The 19,585-nt window shown below is 45.8% G+C and overlaps 1 protein-coding gene across 1 annotated transcript in view; it reads left to right on the top strand.

Moving 5' to 3' along the window:
• Window positions 1-10,563: 10,563 nt before the first annotated feature.
• The window catches only part of Fndc7 (fibronectin type III domain containing 7), a 41,600-nt gene continuing 32,578 nt past the window's right edge, over window positions 10,564-19,585 (top strand). The window contains exons 1-3 of the mRNA XM_050120995.1: window positions 10,564-10,717; window positions 11,188-11,206; window positions 18,354-18,608. Coding sequence (XP_049976952.1) covers window positions 10,655-10,717; window positions 11,188-11,206; window positions 18,354-18,608 — 337 coding nt within the window. The 5' untranslated portion in view covers window positions 10,564-10,654. The remainder of the gene's footprint in view (window positions 10,718-11,187; window positions 11,207-18,353; window positions 18,609-19,585) is intronic.

Raw genomic sequence — 19,585 nt, 5'->3', positions numbered from 1 at the left:
GGGGGGGGGGGGGGGGGACATAAAAATACAGAATTGGAACCCATAATATATAAACAAAAGATCAGTAAGATTAAAAATGCACAAACAAAGCAATGTAAGACAATAAAAACCCCACTGAGTTTGTTTTGGGTTGGTCATCTACTGCTGGGCATGGGGGCTGCCCATAGTGTGGTTTATATACCCAGTGAGACTCCACGGCAGAAAACGGTTGTTGATTGGAGATGGCTTCTTTGTTAGGGATAGGAGCTTGTGTCCACAGCCCCTTCTCGGCACTAGGACCCTGTGGCCTAGCTACCTCGACACCCCAGTTCTCCAGCCTTCAGCATCTCAGCAAACAGAGCTACAGCTATATCCTCTCCAAAGGCACTTCACAATCTTGCATGGGTACCAGTTTTTTTTTTCCTTCCTTGGCATCTTTGCTTCATCCGTAAAGGTAGCATTATTTCTCCATATACACCATTTCTCTATTTAGTAGATGTCTTTATTCTTAGTAACTAATACTCTCTTTATTGGTTAATCGTTCTTTGTCTCAAACTTTGCCTGCTGAAGTTGTGTGTTTTCTGTGTTGTATGAGGGCTCTTGTTTGTTTCCTGGCTACCCAGCAGTTCAGACCCAAAATAGTCACACAGAAACTATATTATTTAAATCACTGCTTGGCCAATTAAGCATATTGCTAGCTAGCTCTTAAATCTAGAATTAACCCTTATTTTATATTTTACTATGAGGCTTGTGGCCTACTGGCAAGGTTTCAACATATCTGTCTCTGGTGGCAGCTCCAAGGCTTCTCGACTCTGCCCTTCTTTCTCTCAGCATTCAATTTAGTTTTCCCTGCCTAGCTCTTTTGCCCTATCAGGTCAAGCCAGTTTTCTTTATTAATTAACCAATCGTATTTACAGCACACAAAGGGGAATCCACATCACCTCCCATTTTCTGTTTAAATAAAAAGGAAGGTTTTAACTTTAACATAGTAAAATTACATAAAACAGTCATCAAGAATTACAGTTATATCTATTTTATCATAACTAAGGAAAATGATAAAAATTACTATCATCAACTCCATCAAAGACTCCAGAAGGATGTAATATTACCTATGTTAACAGGAAGTGCATTGTAAGCAACTTCCAAAACTCTAGAAATGACAGAGACATCTCACTGCCTGGACAGTTACCCAAAGTTGTTCTGTACTGTTGGGGCATCCAATCTTCAGCCTACAGGCCCCATTGTATCCAGCAGACTTAGATGAAGCAGGAAATTTCAAAGACAGTTTTGCCTATATTGGCAGTTTGTCAGTCACTTTTTTCTGTGCCCTGTAGAATGTCTAGCAGACTCTTTCATGAAGCAGGACTCCCAAAGGATTATCTCACCTTTAAGCAAGTTCAGCAGTCATTTATCTGTGGGTCCTGCATGTCCAGTTTATCAAACAGTCCAGGCAAGAGTAGTTTCTTGCCCCTCCCATCTCCTGCAGGCCTCCTTTGTACCCCTAGCCAGTTTTACTTTTTTCTTCCACATCAAATACAAACACAGGCTTGAATTTTCTACACAAAGCGAGATTGGCTTAATTCACTCATTGTGGTTACGCTCAATTACTTCATAGCCTGTAAAACCCGTAACTTCATTTTTATGGCTGAAAAACACCCCATTGTCTACATAGACTGTGCTTTCTTCCATACCTCAGTTTTTGGACACCCAGGTTAGATCCACAGCTTAGCGATTGCGAAACCAGTTGCAGTGAGCGCTGGTGTGTGAGGTTTTCTGGTATGTTGACTTTGGCAGACCACCAACGTCTGTATTTCCTACTTATTACTCTAATATCCCATCTAATCATGATTTTATTTCCCTGGATCTTCCAGTCTGTCGCGCTGTCAGCTTTTTACTGTCCGGTAGCCCCACCTCAGCCTTCACTGTAGTGAACTAGTGCAAGCCTCACTTCCTTGTTTCCCTACTTTAGTCTCAACTGTGCCATAGCATAAACCACTTCCTGGTAACCATCTTTGACTCCTAGGTGACGTCTCTTCTAGCGTGTCTCTCCCTAGTTATTTAATGATACCTAGCCACAAATTAAATACAGCTCCCAGCCTGCTCTGAGTCTGTACACAAACGACTGAAGAAAAGACATAATACTGACTGGTGTCTATTTCATTAAATACCAAATCAGTCGTGACCGGTCAAAGAGGCAGGAAAAGTACACCTGGGCAGAGAATCCGATAGGAGAATAGGGCTTAATCCTTCCAGATAGAGTGTGTACCCTAAGGCAGTGAGGACGATTCCACTGTATCCCAAACAAGGAAAGCAAATGAAATGGGCCTTGAACCAAGAATGGCTGCAGAAGTGGCCTTTTTGGTCATCACTCCCAGGGGGTGAGCTTTCCACCTCTGGGACTCTGGACATGCATGCACTTAGGTTGCTTCTCTTGCAATACTCCATCCCTAGTGGATGCCATGGTGTGTTACCCAGAACCCCTCACCAGAACTGTCCTGGGTTCAGGAAAGGGGTCCTGCTAATCCTTCATTCATCAGTCACTGGATGAGTTTTGGGGGGTGTGGCTTTGAATAAGGAAGTCTCCATCAGTCGACAGCAGGTCAGAGAAAGACTGTCAGAGCTCATAGGCACTGATACTCCCTGTCACTGAGCAGTGAGTGCCCACAGTGTCCTGACCAAGCCCTTGGCCTCCCAGAGTTCTTCCTGAATTTGTATAAACTAGCACCGTATCCTTCAGTACTGCCCCATCACTCTGATCTATTTTCCCTTTCAATGTTTCACGACACTGGGCATATTTTATCACCGTAGCTGTTTCTTTCGGTCTTCCTCTACTAAAGTCTGTGCTCAGTGAGAGCGGAGCTGCCATTCCCTTAGATCTGTAGCCTGATAGCCAGAACAGTTCTGGTGGGAAGTAGTTCCTCCACATGTTCTTATTGAATACACAGTTGAAACTCCCTAGCTTCATCGTAGTCATGGAAGGGTCAGCAACAGGAGCCTGGGATGCTGCAGTTAGACTGGCTTTGCTTTGAGACAGGTCTCATGGGGTCGACCTAAATTCACTATGCTGTATTTCCAACAATCATCTTGAGTAGTTGATCTTCCTACCTCCATTTCTCCAGTACTGGGAATATAGGGTGTACCACCATGCCTACCTAGACTGAACTTTTTAGACTTTTTTTTAAGTGTGTGTGTGTGTGTGTGTGTGTAAAGGCCATGGTGTGCATGTGGAGGTCAGAGAACAACTTGGAGGCATCAGATCTACTATGTAACTTAACCTGAAACTTAACTCAGGTCCTCAGGCTTGAAGGTAGAGCTTTTACCCTCCCGAGGCATCTCGCTAGCCCCAAACTGATTTTATTTAGTATAACTGATTGTGCTAGTTAATAGGAACTGTCAGCTTGAGTGGATCTAGAATCACCTGGAACACAAACTTACTGATACCTGAGGGGTTTTCCAGATTAGCTTCATTGAGACAGGAAGGCCCATCCTAACTGGGAACGATATCATTCCAGGGGTTGGAGTCCTGGACTGAATAAAAGAGAGAATGCGAGGGCTGGAGAGATAGCTCAGAGGTTAAGAGCACTGACTGCTCTTCCAGAGGTCCTGAGTTCAATTCCCAGCAACCACATGGTGGTGGCTTACAGCCATCTATAATGAGACCTGGCGCCCCCTTCTGGCTTGTAGGCACACATGGAAGGAATGCTGTACACATAATATAATAAAATATTTAAAAAAAAAAAAAAAAGAGGGAATGCGAGCCGAGCACCAGCCTTCATTACTCTCTGCTTGCTGACTATGGACATGTGACAAGCCCCCCTGCATGTCCCCACCTAATGGACTGTACCTTTGAAGTGTGAGCCAACGTAAGCACTTTCCCCTGCAGGTTGTTTAGTCCTTCTGGTTGTTGTGTGTGTTTACTCACAGCCACAGGAGGAGGAGGCAGGGCCGTGAGTTTCTGTTTGATAGTTACCCCTGAAACATACACAGTGGTTGACATGCGTGCACAACCCACGAACCCTTGGCACCTTTCGGATGGGGAGCAAACCCTCCATCCCCGAGTTACCTCTTCTAATTTATCCTTCCTTCTTCCCACCCTTCCTGTTTCTAGGCGACCATTAATTTGCTTTCTGCTTTTAAACAGCTTGCATTTTTTTTTAAAGAAATTTATGTAAGTGTGTAAAGCCAGCCAGCTACATAACTCTCCTTTCTTTCTTCCCCCTCTTTTTCCTCTTTCTCCATTCCTTTTTCTTGGCTTCTTTCATTCAGTTGTTTATATAGTACTTTCTTCTATATAAGACTTACGTTGGGCTGGAGAGATGGCTCAGCGGTTAAGAGCATTACCTGCTCTTCCAAAGGTCCTGAGTTCAATTCCCAGCAACCACATGGTGGCTCACAACCATCTGTAATGAGGTCTGGTGCCCTCTTCTGGCCTGCAGGCATACAAGCAGACAGAATACTGTATAAATAATAAATAAATAAATAATAAATAAATAAAAAGACTTACTTAGCCCAGGCTGCCCTCCAGCTAACCATGTAGCCTTATACTCATACATAATCTTGCCTGCACTTCTTTTACTTTATTTATGTATTTATTATTATTAGTGTGTGTGTGTGTGTGTGTGTGTGTGTGTGTGTGTGTGTGTGTGTGTGTAAGAAGACATCTCAGGTCTCTAGGTTTACACAGCCTTTACTCACTATACAATCCTGCCTGCCTCCTGCCTGTACCTCTTGAGTACTGGGGTTACGGATGTGCACCACAGCAACTAATCTCAGACTGTATTTTATTTTATGTGTATAAGTGCTTACTTGCATGTGTGTCTGTGTACCATGTGTACCTCTGTCACCTTTGGAGGCCAGAAGAGAGCAGAGGATCCCCTGGGGCTGGAGTTGCAGGTGCTTTTGAGCTGCATATGAGCGCTGGCCATCTCTCCAGCCCCTCATTCTTCTCTTACTGAGATATCTCATTTGTTCATAATTCGTCTTGGTTGGTAAACATTTGATTTGCTTATAGCTTAAGGATTACTGAAAACAGTACTATTGGGACTGGAGAGATTGCTCACCTAAAAGGGCCTGGGTTTGATTCCCAACATGGCAGCTCAAAACTGTCTGTAATTCCAGACCCATGGGATCTGTAGACCTCTTTGGGTCTCCACCATCACCGCACACACACATATACAACCATGAAGCCAAAACACCCTCACACACAAAATAAAATAAAGGTAAACATGCATTTTAAAGATAAATAAAAACAATACTATGCTGAGTATGTATTTTTGTGTGAAGATCTGCTTTCCTTTTTCTTGGGTAAACACCTAGTTGTGAGCCGGGCAGTGGTGGCGCACGCCTTTAATCCCAGCACTCGGGAGGCAGAGGCAGGCGGATCTCTGTGAGTTCGAGACCAGCCTGGTCTACAGAGCTAGTTCCAGGACAGGCTCCAAAGCCACAGAGAAACCCTGTCTCGAAAAAAAAAAATCTAGTTGTGAAATACTACAGATAGTTCAGGTTGGCTTTAAATCCATAATCCTCCTGCCTCAGCTTTCTGAGCATTAAGATTACAGGCAGGAACCACCGCATCCAACTGATATTGTTCACCTTTTTAAGAAACAGCCAAATCATTTTCCAAGGTGGCCAAACCATTTCGCACGCCTACCAATACAAGTGTTGCGGTAGCCTTTCCCGGGGAGGCGAACCAACACCGTGAACACAATTCGCCCCAGGTGGAATAAAAGACAATTTCACCCTGGTCCAGCTTGATGAAGCCATAGCTTTACCTGGGGGCAACTTAACAAAAGTGTGGGTTAAGGGTGACTTACAGGAACATGGGCAATTTATGGCAGCTACACAACAAAGAGTCTCCACCAAGCAGTTGTGAACTCCTTATGTATCCTCCGAGAGGGGCAGCGTCTCATGTACCACCTTCTGAGCCTTGGGAAACCCTGCCCTCCCCCACAAGGGAACATTGGTGGGCTCAGTCTTCTGAGGGTCTCTGTGCAAGTGTTCACAGCTGCTCTGAGGTCAACATGGAGGCAGCCATGTCTTGCCTGGGAGACAGAATTCCACAACAAGATGGCTGGTTGCTCTACACCTGAACCAATACTAGAAGTAGTCTTATTAATTTTGCTTTGTGAATACTTGTTAGACTAGAGATCAAATCCAGGGCCTCCAGACACATGCTCTTTTATTGAGCGACCGCCACGGTTTAATCTTTCTGATTGCAGATATCTAATAAGTATGTAGTGCTGTTTCATTGTCCTGATAGTGTTGCTGTGTGGCCCAAGCTGGTTTCGATTTCATGATCCTCCTGTGTGGAATTACAGGTGTATTCAAGCATATACATCACTACTTTTTATTTAAATTATTTACTTAAAATATATGTGTATATTATGTAATGTGTGGGCATGTGTGCTGGTTGTGGTTTTTTTTTGTTTGTTTGTTTGTTGTTTTTTTTTTTTGGTCAACTAGGAAACCTCGAGATTGGCCTAAAGGCGAGTCTAAGGGTTTTTCTTCCTTCTTTCCTTCCTTCCTTCCTTTTTACTTCCTTTCAATTTTAATTTATTATTTATTTTTAAAAAAATGGTCTTTTGTCATTTTACATACCTATCCCAGTTCCTACTCTCTCGCCTCTTTCTGTCCCCCCCCCCCATGCACTCCTCAGAGAGGGTAAGGTTTCCCATGGGGAGTCAACAAAGTCTGACACATCACTTTAAGGCAGGACCAAAGCCCTCCTCACTATATTTAGACTGAGCAAGGTATCCCTCCAAAATGGATGGTCTCCAAAAGCCAGTTTAAGAACTAGGAAATAAACCCTGGTCCCATTTTCCATGGCCTCACAGACTGCTCCAGCCATACAAGTGTCACCCACATTCAAAGGGCCTCGTTTGGTCCTGTGCTGGTTCCCCCACTATCAGTCTAGAGTCAGTGAGCTCCCCCTAGCTCAGGTCAGTTGCTTCTGTGGGTGTCCCCAGCATGGTCTTCACTGCTTTGCTCCTATTCTTGCTCCTCCCTCTCTTCAGCTGGTCTCCAGAAGCTCGGCCCAGTGCTTAGCTGTGGATCTCTGCATCTGCTTCCATCAGTTACTGGATGAGGTTCTGTGATAACATTTGGGGTAGTCATCAATCTGATTACAGGGGAAGGTCAGTTCAGGCACCCTCTGCACTATTGCTTAGGGTCTTAGCTGGGGTTATCCTGTGGATTCCTGGGAATTTCCCTAGTACCAGGTTTCTCGCTAGCCTCATAATGGCTCCCTCAATCAAGATATCTCTTTCCTTGCTCTCCCTCTCTGTCCTTCCCCCATCTCAACCATCCCGTTCCCTCATGTTCTCCTCCTCCCTCCCCCGTCCCCTTCCCTTTTCCTTCCACCCCCCCACTTCCAAGTTTCTCAGGAGATCCTGTCTATTTCCCCTTCCCAGAGGGATCCATGTCTCTTAGGGTTCTCCTTGTTACCTAGATTCTCTGGGGTTGTGGACTACAGGGTGGTTATCCTTTGCTTGACATCTAATGTCCACTTATGAGTGAGTACATATTGTGTTTGCCTTTCTGGGCCTGGCTTACCTCAGGATGTTTTTTTCTAGTTCCATCCGTTTGCATGCAAATTTCAAGATGTCTTTTTTTTTTTTTTAATGCTGAGTAGTACTCCATTGTGTAAATATATTTAAGGTCATTTTCTTCTGCTTCTTCTGGGTTAGGATGTTCAGGTCTTCTTGTTATAGGATCACTAGGTTCAGGTGTTGCCATATTGTTCTTTAGGGTGATGACCGTATTCTTGCATCGGTACCTGCCCATCTCTTCCTCCAATTGGTACAGGTGGGGCCTGTGTCTTAGGTGGTCACTCTTCCTTCTCCTGCAGGCCACGCTGAGCTTCTGGTAGTCGCTGGTATGGCTCTGGGGGCTCCTCTCCAGGTGCAGTCAGGGCCAAGGTAAGGGTGGTAGTAGGTGCAGTGGGGGACGGTTGCAGGTGTGTGAGGTGGCTGCTCTGGGGTCTCTGGGATTTGGTGGTTGGGGGGGTGGGGCACAGAATGTTCCTCCATGGACTAGGGCCTAGGATGCAGGACCCTCCAGCTGTAAATCCAGCCATTCACCTCTCCAGGGATAGTCAGAACCAATGCTCCAGAGGTCAGAGATGCAGCTGGGGATGATTGCAAGTGTGGAGGGTTGCTCCCAGGTCTCTGGGGCTTCGCTGGATGGGGGTGGGGCATGGGATGTAAACTCTGGGGACTAGGGTCTAAAGAGCAGGGCCCTCCAGCAGGGAACACAGACACTCACCTCTCCAGGGGCAGTCAGAACAAAGCTATGGGGTATTTTCTTGATTAATTATTGATGTGGAAGGACCCGGTCCCCTGTGGGCAGTGTCACCGATGGGCAGGTGTTCATGGACGGTATAAGACATAGGATGCTTCCAGGACAGGCTCCAAAGCTACAGAGAAACCCTGTCTCGTCTCGGAAAACAACAACAACAACAACAACAAACCAACAAGAACAAAACAAGAAATAGATGAGCAGGCAGTGGCGCATGCCTTTAATCCCATCACTCAGGAGGCAGAAGCAGGCTGATCTCTGTGAGTTCCAGGACACCCAAGGCTACACAGAGAAACCTTGTCCCAAAAAAGAAAAAATAAATAAAAACGAAAGCAGACTGAGCAAGCCATGTGGAACAAGTCAATAAGAATTGCTTCCTCGTGGTCCCTGCTTCAGTTCCTGCCTCCAGGTTTCTGTCTTGGCCTTCCTTGATGAGACACAGTTGTGTGGGACTGTAAGCCAGATAAACCCTCGCCTCCCCAGTTACCTTTGATCATGGTGTTTAGTACAACAATAGAAAGCAACCTGGACGCCATGCTTGCCATGGCCTATGCGTGGCAACCGGACAACAGCTTTGTGGAGCTGCTTTGCTTCTCTCACCGTTACACGGGTGCTGGAGATCAAACTCTGGCAGTCAGACATGAGGCTCTAACTGCCGAGCCAGCCCACCAGCCCTCAGTTGTTCTCTTATCGGGTGTTGAGGGTAGTACACACCTGTGCTCACACACACACATTTTTAAAAAAGAAAATCTTTGCCCAACTCAAGATCATAAATATTTCCTTCTACACATTTTGTCGTTTCTGATATGTTTTTTGGGTTTTGAGTCTACTTTGATTAATAGCGTAATAATTTTGGGGGAACTCAGTCCGACTATGTTTCCCAGGCTGGTCTCAAACTCATGGACTCAATAGATCCTTCTGCCTTCTGAGTAGCTGAGACTAAAAATGAATGCCCTCGCATCTGCCTTGAGTCCATTTAGTTATGTGTTTTTAGTCTTTAAAAAAATTTATTTCAAATTATGTGCATGGATATTTTGCCCGCATGTGTGCTCCATGCATGTGCCTGGTGCCCACAGCCAGAAGGAGACACACAATGCCCTGAAACTTGGGTGTTTTGTCAGCTGCCATGTGGATGCTGGGTCCTTTGCAAGAGCAAGCCAGTGCTCTTAACTGCTTGTAAAACTACACTGGTTCCGTTCCGCACTCTACACACTCTGTGCTATGGGAAGTAGGCAGAAGATTTAAAAACACACACACACACAGAGAGAGAGAGAGAGAGAGAGAGAGAGAGAGAGAGAGAGAGAGAGAGAGAGAGAGAGAGACAGACAGACAGACAGACAGACAGACAGACAGACGGGACCACGGGGACACCCTTGAGACAAAGAGTGCCAAGAATGCCCATTTTATTGTGCTCAGGGGCAGCTTATAGAGGGCTCTGGCCACGCTCCAGCTCTCGGGACCCACCAGCTGCAGACCCACCAGCCTGCCATCAGGGTCTCGTGCTCAGAGCAGCTGCAGGCTGCTTGGAGCAGAGGAAAACAAGTTATTTACAAGAAATTCAGGGTCTGGTGGTCCACAGTCCCCAACAGCTGCTAACCCATCTCTGCAGACCCAAGTCTTCTTTGTTTGTGTTTGTGTGTTTGTTTTAAGACAGTGTCTCACGTCGTTCAGGCTGGCCTCAAACCATGTCATTGAGGACTTCGGAATGGCCTTCCCTAGCAGATGGAGCTAAACTGATCTCTCTGAGACCATGAGCCAGAACTATCCTTCTCACTCTTAAATTGTTTATGTCAGGTCTTTTGGCCATAATGGCAAAAAGATGACTAATATATCCACAATCTAACAAACACACTAGCATCAACTAAAGCAGAAAAATGAGACAGGAATCCTGAGCTTAAAATCAGTCACCGGATCAGCAGTTTCTCTACAGCTCTGTACATTTGTTTTTGTTTTTTGGAGACAGGGTTCTGGCTGTTCTCAAACTCACAATGTAGACCAGGCTAGCCTTGAACTCACAGAGATCCACACGCCTCTGCCTGCCAAGTACTGGGAGTAAAGGCTTGCACTACTATGACCAGAGTAAAAATTATTAAAAGGAGAGCATTGTACATAGTTCCTTGAAACCAAGGTTGCAGGAGCTTCTTTGGTCCTCCTGGCATTGCTTCCTCAGACTCTTTTTTTTCGGTCTTTGCACTCAGTACCTGTTCCTGCCAAGCCCCAGTGTCTCTCATTACAGGTGAGCCCTACACAGAGAGAGACTTCCAGAGTCTGTTCCCAGTGTTGCCCGCCCCACAGCCCTGCGACCTTCCGTGCTGTGCTTCTGGGAGCCAAAGAGGAGCCAGGTCACAGTTCATGCTATGTGAGCGCTGTGTCTAACAGGATGGCTGGGAGACTTGAGAAGTGTTCCTCTTTGATGGGATTCGCTCTCCTCTGTCTGAAAATGGTGAGTCTGCCTCCTTGGCTAGCTACAGTTAAGTTTGCGGGAGAAGATACCATCTGTCTTTCTTTATGAAGGGCTGAGGAGTAGGAAGATATACCTTTAAATCATACGAAGACAGTACATTTTTGTGTTTGAGAACTAATGTGATGTACTAAAGAAAGGAGACAAGACTATCATTGTGTTCGAAGAACAAAGACTCCTGAAAAAAAATCCGTCAGCAGTTTCTGACTTGGGCAGATTCAAGGGGAAAATGAAATAATAACACGGTATCCAGCCTCTGCGTCATTTTCAGCTGTGCCTTATGGTAGATCCGATCGCTGGGAAATGAGTCCAGCAGAAAAGCTCTCAGGTGAAGGGGAGAGTTACTCACTGTGTACATAAGCATTGTGATTGCTGTGTTCCGGTCGATGTGTTTCGTTTCCCCAAATGCTGTTTTCCCTTATTCTTCTAACTTTCTAAATTTTCCTTTTCAGGTGACTTCATCCAAAACAGGTAACAATTTCTGACATGCAAATTTTTTCTTCCTGCATTTGATTTTAATTTCCACTGTCGATTGGGCTAGCCTCATGCAGAAAGACCATCCTAGAGGGCGAGTATCAACATTTTCTGAGCATGCATACCCGGTGCCAACACCACTGTAAAAGGTGCTGGGGGAAGGCCACAATCAGTAGAACAAATCACCTGGGCCATAGTTACAAACCAAGTCCTTCGAAGGTATTGCTAGTGAGAACTGTACTACAGCTCCGAATTTCCCATCCAGTTAGCTGTGGACAAACTATTGCAAGGATCACTATCCAGCCAAAAATTAAAATTGCACCACAGACAATCTCCTTATAGAACGTTCCTACTTCTCTTTGGGACATTAGAAGGGAAAACCAGAAATGCTGGCTCTGGTGCGGTGGTGCACACTTGTAATCCCAGGATTTAGAAGGTGGAGGCAGGACATTCAGATGTTCAAGGTTACCTTTGGCTACATAAAAATATGGTTCAGGAGATTCTGTCTCAAAAAAGCAAAAAACTTAAAAGCAAACCAGAGTGAGACAGAGACAGAGAGGAAACTTCACACATCTAGCCTTATCCTGAGATCAACACAGTAATATGATTCAGAACTGTAAAAAGGTTTCCTTATTTAAAAAATATTTCAATCACTATTTTTTTTCTTGAATAAATGACCAGAGGCCACTGTAATTTTTCTAGAAAATTTTCATGCCTTATACATCTAGAAATCTAAGTTCACAGGATAGGAATTTATCTTGAATAGGCTTTAAATTATCTGCAAACACCATATGCACTCAGCTCTCCTAGAGATAAGCTCGCACAGTGATTCAATGCACACGGGAACAACTTTTATTATTTGCCAACATCATAAAAAAGGAAGAATAATTAGGAATTTTTACATTGAATAGATGGCTGCATTTTAATAGCTCATAAAATCCATACACATACAGTTGTGGGTTTTGTTTGGTTTTTGTTCTTTTGTTTTCTCCAGACAGGATTTCTCTGTGTAGTCTTGGCTGTCTGGGAACTCACTCTGTAGACCAGGCTGCCCTCGAACTCAGAGATCTGCCTGTCTCTGCCTCCCTAGTGCTGGGATTAAAGGCGTGGACCACCACATCCAGCTATGCAGTTGACTTTTAAAAAATCATTTCCTTTATTTTTACTCGTTACATTACTCTTTAAAAAATTTAAATTTGTTTATGTGTGTGGGTGTGTTGTCTGCATGTATGTGTCCACGTATTAACATGCATACATGGTGCCCGACAAAGCCAGAAGAGGATGTTGGGTCCCCTGGGACTGGAGTTACAGATGGTTGTGAACCACCGTGTGAGTACTGGGGATTGAACCTGAGTCCTCTGACAAAGCAGTCAGGGCTCTTCACTGCTGAGCCATCTCTCCAGCCCATCGTTATTATATTACTCTTGAGAGACCTTCATGATTGTACAGGAAGCTATGAGAAAGAGTGTATAATCATATTCCTAATGATTTTGTAAATTTTTTTACTATTGGTTTTATTTACTTCATTTGAGATGCCTCCCTGTGTTGATCAGCCTGGCTTTGATTTCCCAGGCTTTAGCAATCCTGCCTCAGTCACCTGAGAAGCCGGCACTACACACACACACTACTCTGCTTGGTTTATAAGTGATCAAAACATAAATATCTGCCCCTTGTATAGCCAACTTCACTGTGCCTTACAAAGATCCAGGAACCAATGAGACCTTAGGACAGACTCCTTTCAGTCCCAACATGACCCGTCCCATTGGAGAGAAATCAGGATGACCAGATTTCAATGCCAGTGATGCTGTTAACGGGTTCCTCTTGGTTTTTCAATAGCCGGACTGTGTCTGATTTATACTGCGTAGAAGGCTTCATCTTGGGTGTGTGTATTTGATTCTATTTGGGCTTTGGCAGTGCTGTTGATCTGCACCTGGGATCTGAGGACTTTGAGCTAATTTAGATTCTCTGAGTTGGTCAAACTCACAGATGCTGAGAATCAAAGGTTTCATTTTGGATGCATCAGTGTGGCTGTATGCACACCTAGGGAATTAAGACTTCCCTTTCATCAACATGAGAAGTGCCTACTTCTCAGCTCTCTCTCTCTCTCTCTCTCTCTCTCTCTCTCTCTCTCTCTCTCTCTCTCTCGGATTGAGAGAGTGGGGAGCATAGGGCTCATTATTTCTCTCATTCTTCCCCAGATTTTAATACTGATAAATATAACATCATTAAAGCTGGGCCTGGCAGTGTAACTCACACCTTTAATCTCAGCACTTGGGAGGCACAGGCAGGTGGATCTCTGAGTGGAGGCTAGCCTGGTCTACAGAGTGAGTTCCAGGACAGGGACAGCCAGGGCTACACAGAGAAACCCTGTCTTGAAAACAAATAGCCGGCTGTGGTGAACTCAACTTTCGTCCCAGCACTCAAGAGGCTGAGGCAGGAGGATCTCTGTGAGTTGGAGAACAGCCTTGTCTACAGAGTGAGTTCCAGGTCAGTCAGGGCTGTTATACAGAAAAACCCTGTCTCAAAAAAACAAAAGAGAGAGGGAGGGAGGGAGAGAGAGAGAGAGAGAGAGAGAGAGAGAGAGAGAGAGAGAGAGAGAGAGAGAGAGAAGGGGGAAGGAGGAGGGGGAACACAAAACAAAAAACCTCATATTATTATTAAATGATAGTAGAATTTAATCATCATTTAGCTTAGGGTGGTAAGCTCGGTTATAGAAGCTTGCTTAGCCTGTGTGAGAGCTTTCATTCCATCTCCAGGCCTCTTACTGTCAAGAAATAGATGCTCTCTGTTCTCAAAAGAGAAACTGTCAATAGATGTGTCTGCTTCCTTGGAATCAGCTTTGTCCCCTTCAACTGTCCCTTTTCAGGCTCTATCTTCCCAAAGTCCTGCATTTACTTTATTTTATGGCAAGATCTTATGTCCCTCAGACTAGCCTAAAATGCACCACAGAGTCAAAGATGACCTTGAACTTGCAGTCTCCTACTTCTGCCTCCTAAGTGCTTAAATTATAGACGTACACTGTGTTTATGAGTGCTGGGGATGAAACAAAAGCTCTGTGCATGCTAGGGAAGCTCTCTACCATCTGAGCCACATCCCAGCATGCTAGGGGAGCACTCTGACATCTGAGCCACATCCCAGCATGCTAGGTGACTTCTCTACCAACTGAGCCACATCCCAGCATGCTAGGGGAGCACTCTACCATCTGAGCCACATCCCCAGAGGCTCAACAGCTGCTTTGCTTCTTCTGTTCTTTGAAGGTCTGCTGAAACCTGTCATAGCACAAGATCTACCTACCAGTCCATCCCTCTCATGAGAAAAATGTCCCCAAAGTCTGGTCCCCTGCCCGTCTCATTCTGCCTCACTAGAACTGAGCACCCAGGCTCATGTGCACTACAGCAGATGGTCACACTTGCTCCTGACATCAGGCTCACCAGGCGATGATAGACACAAATGCTGCCATTCAGAGCATCTGCGATGCCATTCCCCCGTGAACACGGGGATTCTGCTAGATCCCCTAGAGCACAGGCTCTCAACCTGCAGGTTGTGACCCTTGGGGTGGGGGTCGAATGACTCACAGGGATCGCCTAAGACTATTAGAAAACACAGACATTTGCATCATGATTCAGAACAGTTGCATAATTACAGTTATGAAGTAGCAATGAAAATAATGTTATGGTTGAGGCCACCACAACCCGAGGAACTGTGTTAAAGGTCACGACATTAGGAAGGCGGAGAACCGCTGCTCTAGAGGGTTCAGTTGATTTGCTTTTGTGGCTGGCACTAGTTAATCTCCTGAGAGCCAACTGTGAATCAGGCATACTCTGTCTCTCTGTCTTTGTCTGTCTGTCTGTCTGTCTGTCTCTGTCTCTGTCTCTGTCTCTCTCCTGCCTGTGTTCACCCCAGACACCTCAGGATCTTACTTTCACTGGAACCCTCCCATGGCTATACTGTATGATCTGGCTTTTCCAAACCTATCCACACTTGCTTACCTTGGCAGACAGACAGACAGACAGACAGACACACACACACACACACACACACACAGTGGGGTATGACACTCTCAAAGTACCTTTACATATACTTTTATTTAATCTTTACAACAATCATAAATTATAGGCATTTTACACATTTCCAAGTAATTCCTAAAGTATAGATACTGTGAGTCGCCCACTTTTCTCAAAGGAGGAAAGTTACAATAAAAGAGCTTAAATGTCTCACGGTTACTCAGACACAGAATACAAAGCAGAGCCAGGCCTTAAACCTAGAACTCCTGCGTCCAAATTCTTTGCTGTTTTTCCGACCCTGGTTCTCACTCTGCTGATAGCACTTCCTATGGGGACTCCTTCATCGCTCAGCTCGCTGGGGGACAGTGTGGAGTCCTCAGGCAGTATGGCCGCCTGTGGGACGCTCATCTGTGCACGCTGGCCTTCGAGCTCTTCCCCAGAGTGCAGCCTTGGGCCGTCTATGTCTGCAGCTGGTCACTTTCCCAGGGAGTTTGTTCCAACCAGCAGGCCTATCTGTCACAGGCACTCAGATAAACTGGAGGACAGAGGAAACAGAAGGTGTTGAGAGACACCAGAAACTGAGAAGAAAGGAGGCACAGACCACAGGGAAATGACTCGTGGAGGTGGGGTGGGAGGGCGTGCAGATGAGAGATAGGGGCTGGGAGAGGGGGGGCCCTACTGGGTCTTTTTGTTCTGAGGGGCCAGAGGGGGCATCCACTCTTCGTGCAGAATCAGCTTCACTGGCAAAAGGCCCCCAGGCCCCAACCCTTGCCCAGCACATATGAGCAGCACATTTCCTTTCTGTGACAGAGGTACTCCTGGATGGTGTTCCAGAAGTGTCTGGCCAAAGAACACTGGAGACTTTGTTCATTTTTGCAGCCTGGGTATTTCTGAGAGGCTGCCAACATGAGCTCTCTTGACTACAGAGACAGAAAGAGAAGGTTGTCTGTATTGTGTACCTAGGGGTTCGACTGAAGGGAAGCCAAGAAGAGTTGATGCTGGCAAACCACTGGGCTTTTATTCTGTCTTCTTGCCTTGTAGGTTTTCACCTAATCTCTTTATATGGTTGGTTTGGGGAGGTTGGTTGGCCGATTGACAGGTTTTGGATTTCTTTGGTGGCTGTTTTTGAGATAGGGTTGTACATAGACTGACCTCCTCCAACCCTTTATGTTGGACCCCCACCACCACCCACTCCCATGCTGGAATTACAGGCTTGCATGCTGTACCTGGCTTTGGTTTGTTGTGATGGTTTGTTTGCTTCGTTATTTGTTTGAGATAGGGTCTATGTAGCCTAGTTGGGCCTCAGTCTTGAGATCCTCCTGCCTCAACCTCCCAAGTGCTGGGTCATAAGCATGCACCGCCATGTCTGGCTTGCCCTTCAGCTGTGAGTTTGGCATAGGGTGACTGTGTTCAACAAATAGAGTACATTAACATTGACAGATGGAGAGCCACTTTCAGAATTAAGACCCAACATACATTTGCATTTGTTGAGCTCTTCTGCTTGGATCTCTTACAAGACACAGGACAGTGTGTGTGTGTGGGGGGGTGTGGGTGTGTGGGTGTGGGTGTCTCACACCGCATGTTCCATCCTGTATCGGAAGCAGAGGGCTCTCCTGCATGCATGCTCATGACATAAACATTCCCATTCCCATGGTGAACTGCAGACAGCCCCCGAAGGCTTCGGTATCAAGACTTAACACTGAGGCATATATCTTGATAGGCAAAGGAAGAATAAAGAACCTGAAAATTGTTCTGGCCCGAGAGTAACAAAGCACTCGGTTCTTCTCCTTCCTCTGTTAGGTTAGAGCCCACTTGGGAAATGTGCAGACTCATTAGAAAGTGACCACAGGTAGAGAGAGGTGGCCATAGAGGGCCCAGCTGGCAGCAGTGCTGCCTGTGTGGGGGCAGGGAAGGACAGCCATGACAAAGCAGCCTTGGAAACTCACAGAATACCAAACCAGAGTGGAACCCTCTGGAATAAAGCCCCTCCATTATCTTCTGCCCCTTCTCAAAGCTCTTTCCCACAACCTCTTTCCACTCACACTCAACTTACTTAAAAGCATAGAAAGTACAAGTGGCCCCCAGGCAGCTGGCCAGTGACGGCTGTGCTCTGGCTGGCTTTTGCAAACAGTTGTTCCCCCTAGATCCCCCCCCCTTTCTTTGTCTCTTTCTACTCTTTTTTTTTTTTTTAAATTACATTTACTTATTTGTGCATGTGTGCCTGCGTGTATGTGGTGTGTCTTTGTGTGTGTTCCTGTGTGTGGTGTGTGTGCATGTCTCTGTGTGTGTATGTGGTATGAGTGTGTGTGTGTGGTATGCGTGCATGTCTGTGTGTGCATGTGTATGTGCGCCTCTGTGTGTGTATGTAGTATGAGTGTGTATGCGGTGTACATGCCTGTCTGTGTGGTATGTGTGTGTGTGCATGTGTGTGTGCATGAGTGTTTGTGGTGTATGCATGCCTCTGTGTGTGTGTATATGTGGTATGTATGTGTGTGTGGTGTATGCATGCCTCTGTGTATGTATGCCTCTGTGTGTGTGTGTGTGTGTGGTGTATGCATGCTCTCTCTGTGTGTGATATGCGTGTATGTAGTATGCATGCATGCTCTGTGTGGTGTGTGCACCTGTGTGTTACAATGCCCATGTAGAGATTAGCAGACTCAGTTCTCTACATTAGAGATGTCAGTTCTCAGCTCTAACACATGGATCCCAGGGATCAAACTCACTAGTCAGGTTTGTTGGCAATCCTTCTGGGCCCTGAATCAGCCCCTCTCTTCTTTTCTTTCTTCTTTGTGATATTGGACATTAGGTCCAGGGGCTTAATGTATGGTAGACAAGTGTTCCACCACTGAACTACATCCTAATACCTATTATAATCATAATCATCATTATTTTAAATTTTGAGACAGAGTCTTGTTAAGTTATCCAGACTGGCCTTAATTTCATCCTCCTGCCTCCACCTCTTATGTAGCTGGACCACAGGTGTGCACCACCACACCCAGCTTCCTTCTTTCTCTGGAAAATGGAGCAAAGCTTATGTTCATGGGAAGACACCAGAATAATGTAGGCGAGGGAGGAAGAGGTAAAAAGTGTCGTCCTTGTAGGATATCCTGGCTAACGCACAACTTCATAACTTCTTTCAGCGCCTGAAATACCAACTATTGATCAGGCATATTCAAAACTCAGCAATAGCATCACTGTAGAGTGGACTGCTGTGCCAGGGGCCACAAGTTACCTGCTCACAGCTGAAGATGGGGACACAGTCATTGAGACCATGGTGGCCAGTTCCCCGGGCACTGTGACAGGCCTGAAGGCTGCGACCTTGTACCGAATCACCATCAGATCCATCAGTGCCTCTGGACAAAGCCAGGCGTCATCTCCAAAGCAGGCGAAGACAGGTAGATAACCCGATGCTCATGCTGTCTAGAGTGTTTGCTTGTGACCCATATTAGTTTCAACAGCACCGCAAATGTGTTGTGCGGTTTGTGCACACGTGAGTTCCACAATGCACACCCCAGAGGCCAAAGCCACCATCTTTTGTTTGTTCATTCGTTTTTGTTATTGCAACTCAGCGATCTGTGGAGAAGGTGACACTTAGATGTCTAGTACTTTGCTTCGGGATTTAAAACCCATTTCTGGGCAACTTTAAAAGTAGAATGCTCTTAAATCCCTGAAAAAGCGATTTCTGTTTTTATCCACGCCAAGTAGGGAACGCAGAACAGATTTTGTGGCACGCTGAGCATGTGGCAGATGCATCAAATAAAAGTTTGGGGATTTGCCGTCAGCATTCAGTTCACGTCCCAGAGTTACACCTGGGCATATTTGTGAGCAGCTCTGTGCAGGGCCTGGTGTGTGGTTCCGTGCTAGAGCGCTGGCCTGACGTGCACGGGCTCAGAGTTCACTCAGCATTAAAGAATAAAAGTAATTTGCATACTAAAGCACTATAAACTGCTGGGGACTGTTATTTTCAGGTGTGTGACTTCTGTTTATGCTGCATTTGTTTAACTCTGTGAAGCTGTGATTCTTTGCCTGTCTAAAACACCTGATGGTCTAACAAAGAGCTGAACGCCCAATAGCGAGGCAGGAGCAAGGATAGGCGGGGCTGGTATTCAGAGAGCATGAACAGAAGGGGAACTGAGGAAGAGGAGAAGAAAGAGAGGGTGATGTCAGGGGCCAATCATCCAGCCAGCTGTGGAGTAAGAAGGAAAGTAAGACGTTTAAAAAAAAAAAAAAAAAGCCGGGCGGTGGTGGCCCACGCCTTTAATCTCAGCACTTAGGAGGCAGAGGCAGGCGGATCTCTGTGAGTTCGAGACCAGCCTGGTCTACAAGAGCTAGTTCCGGGACAGGCTCCAAAGCTACAGAGAAACCCTATCTC

Source organism: Alexandromys fortis, unplaced genomic scaffold (assembly GCF_014885135.2).
Source record: "Alexandromys fortis isolate MF-2015 unplaced genomic scaffold, M_Fortis_MF-2015_v1.1 scaffold_176, whole genome shotgun sequence".
NCBI classification, from domain to species: Eukaryota; Metazoa; Chordata; class Mammalia; order Rodentia; family Cricetidae; genus Alexandromys; species Alexandromys fortis.
This window is presented reverse-complemented; position numbering and strand designations above follow the sequence as displayed.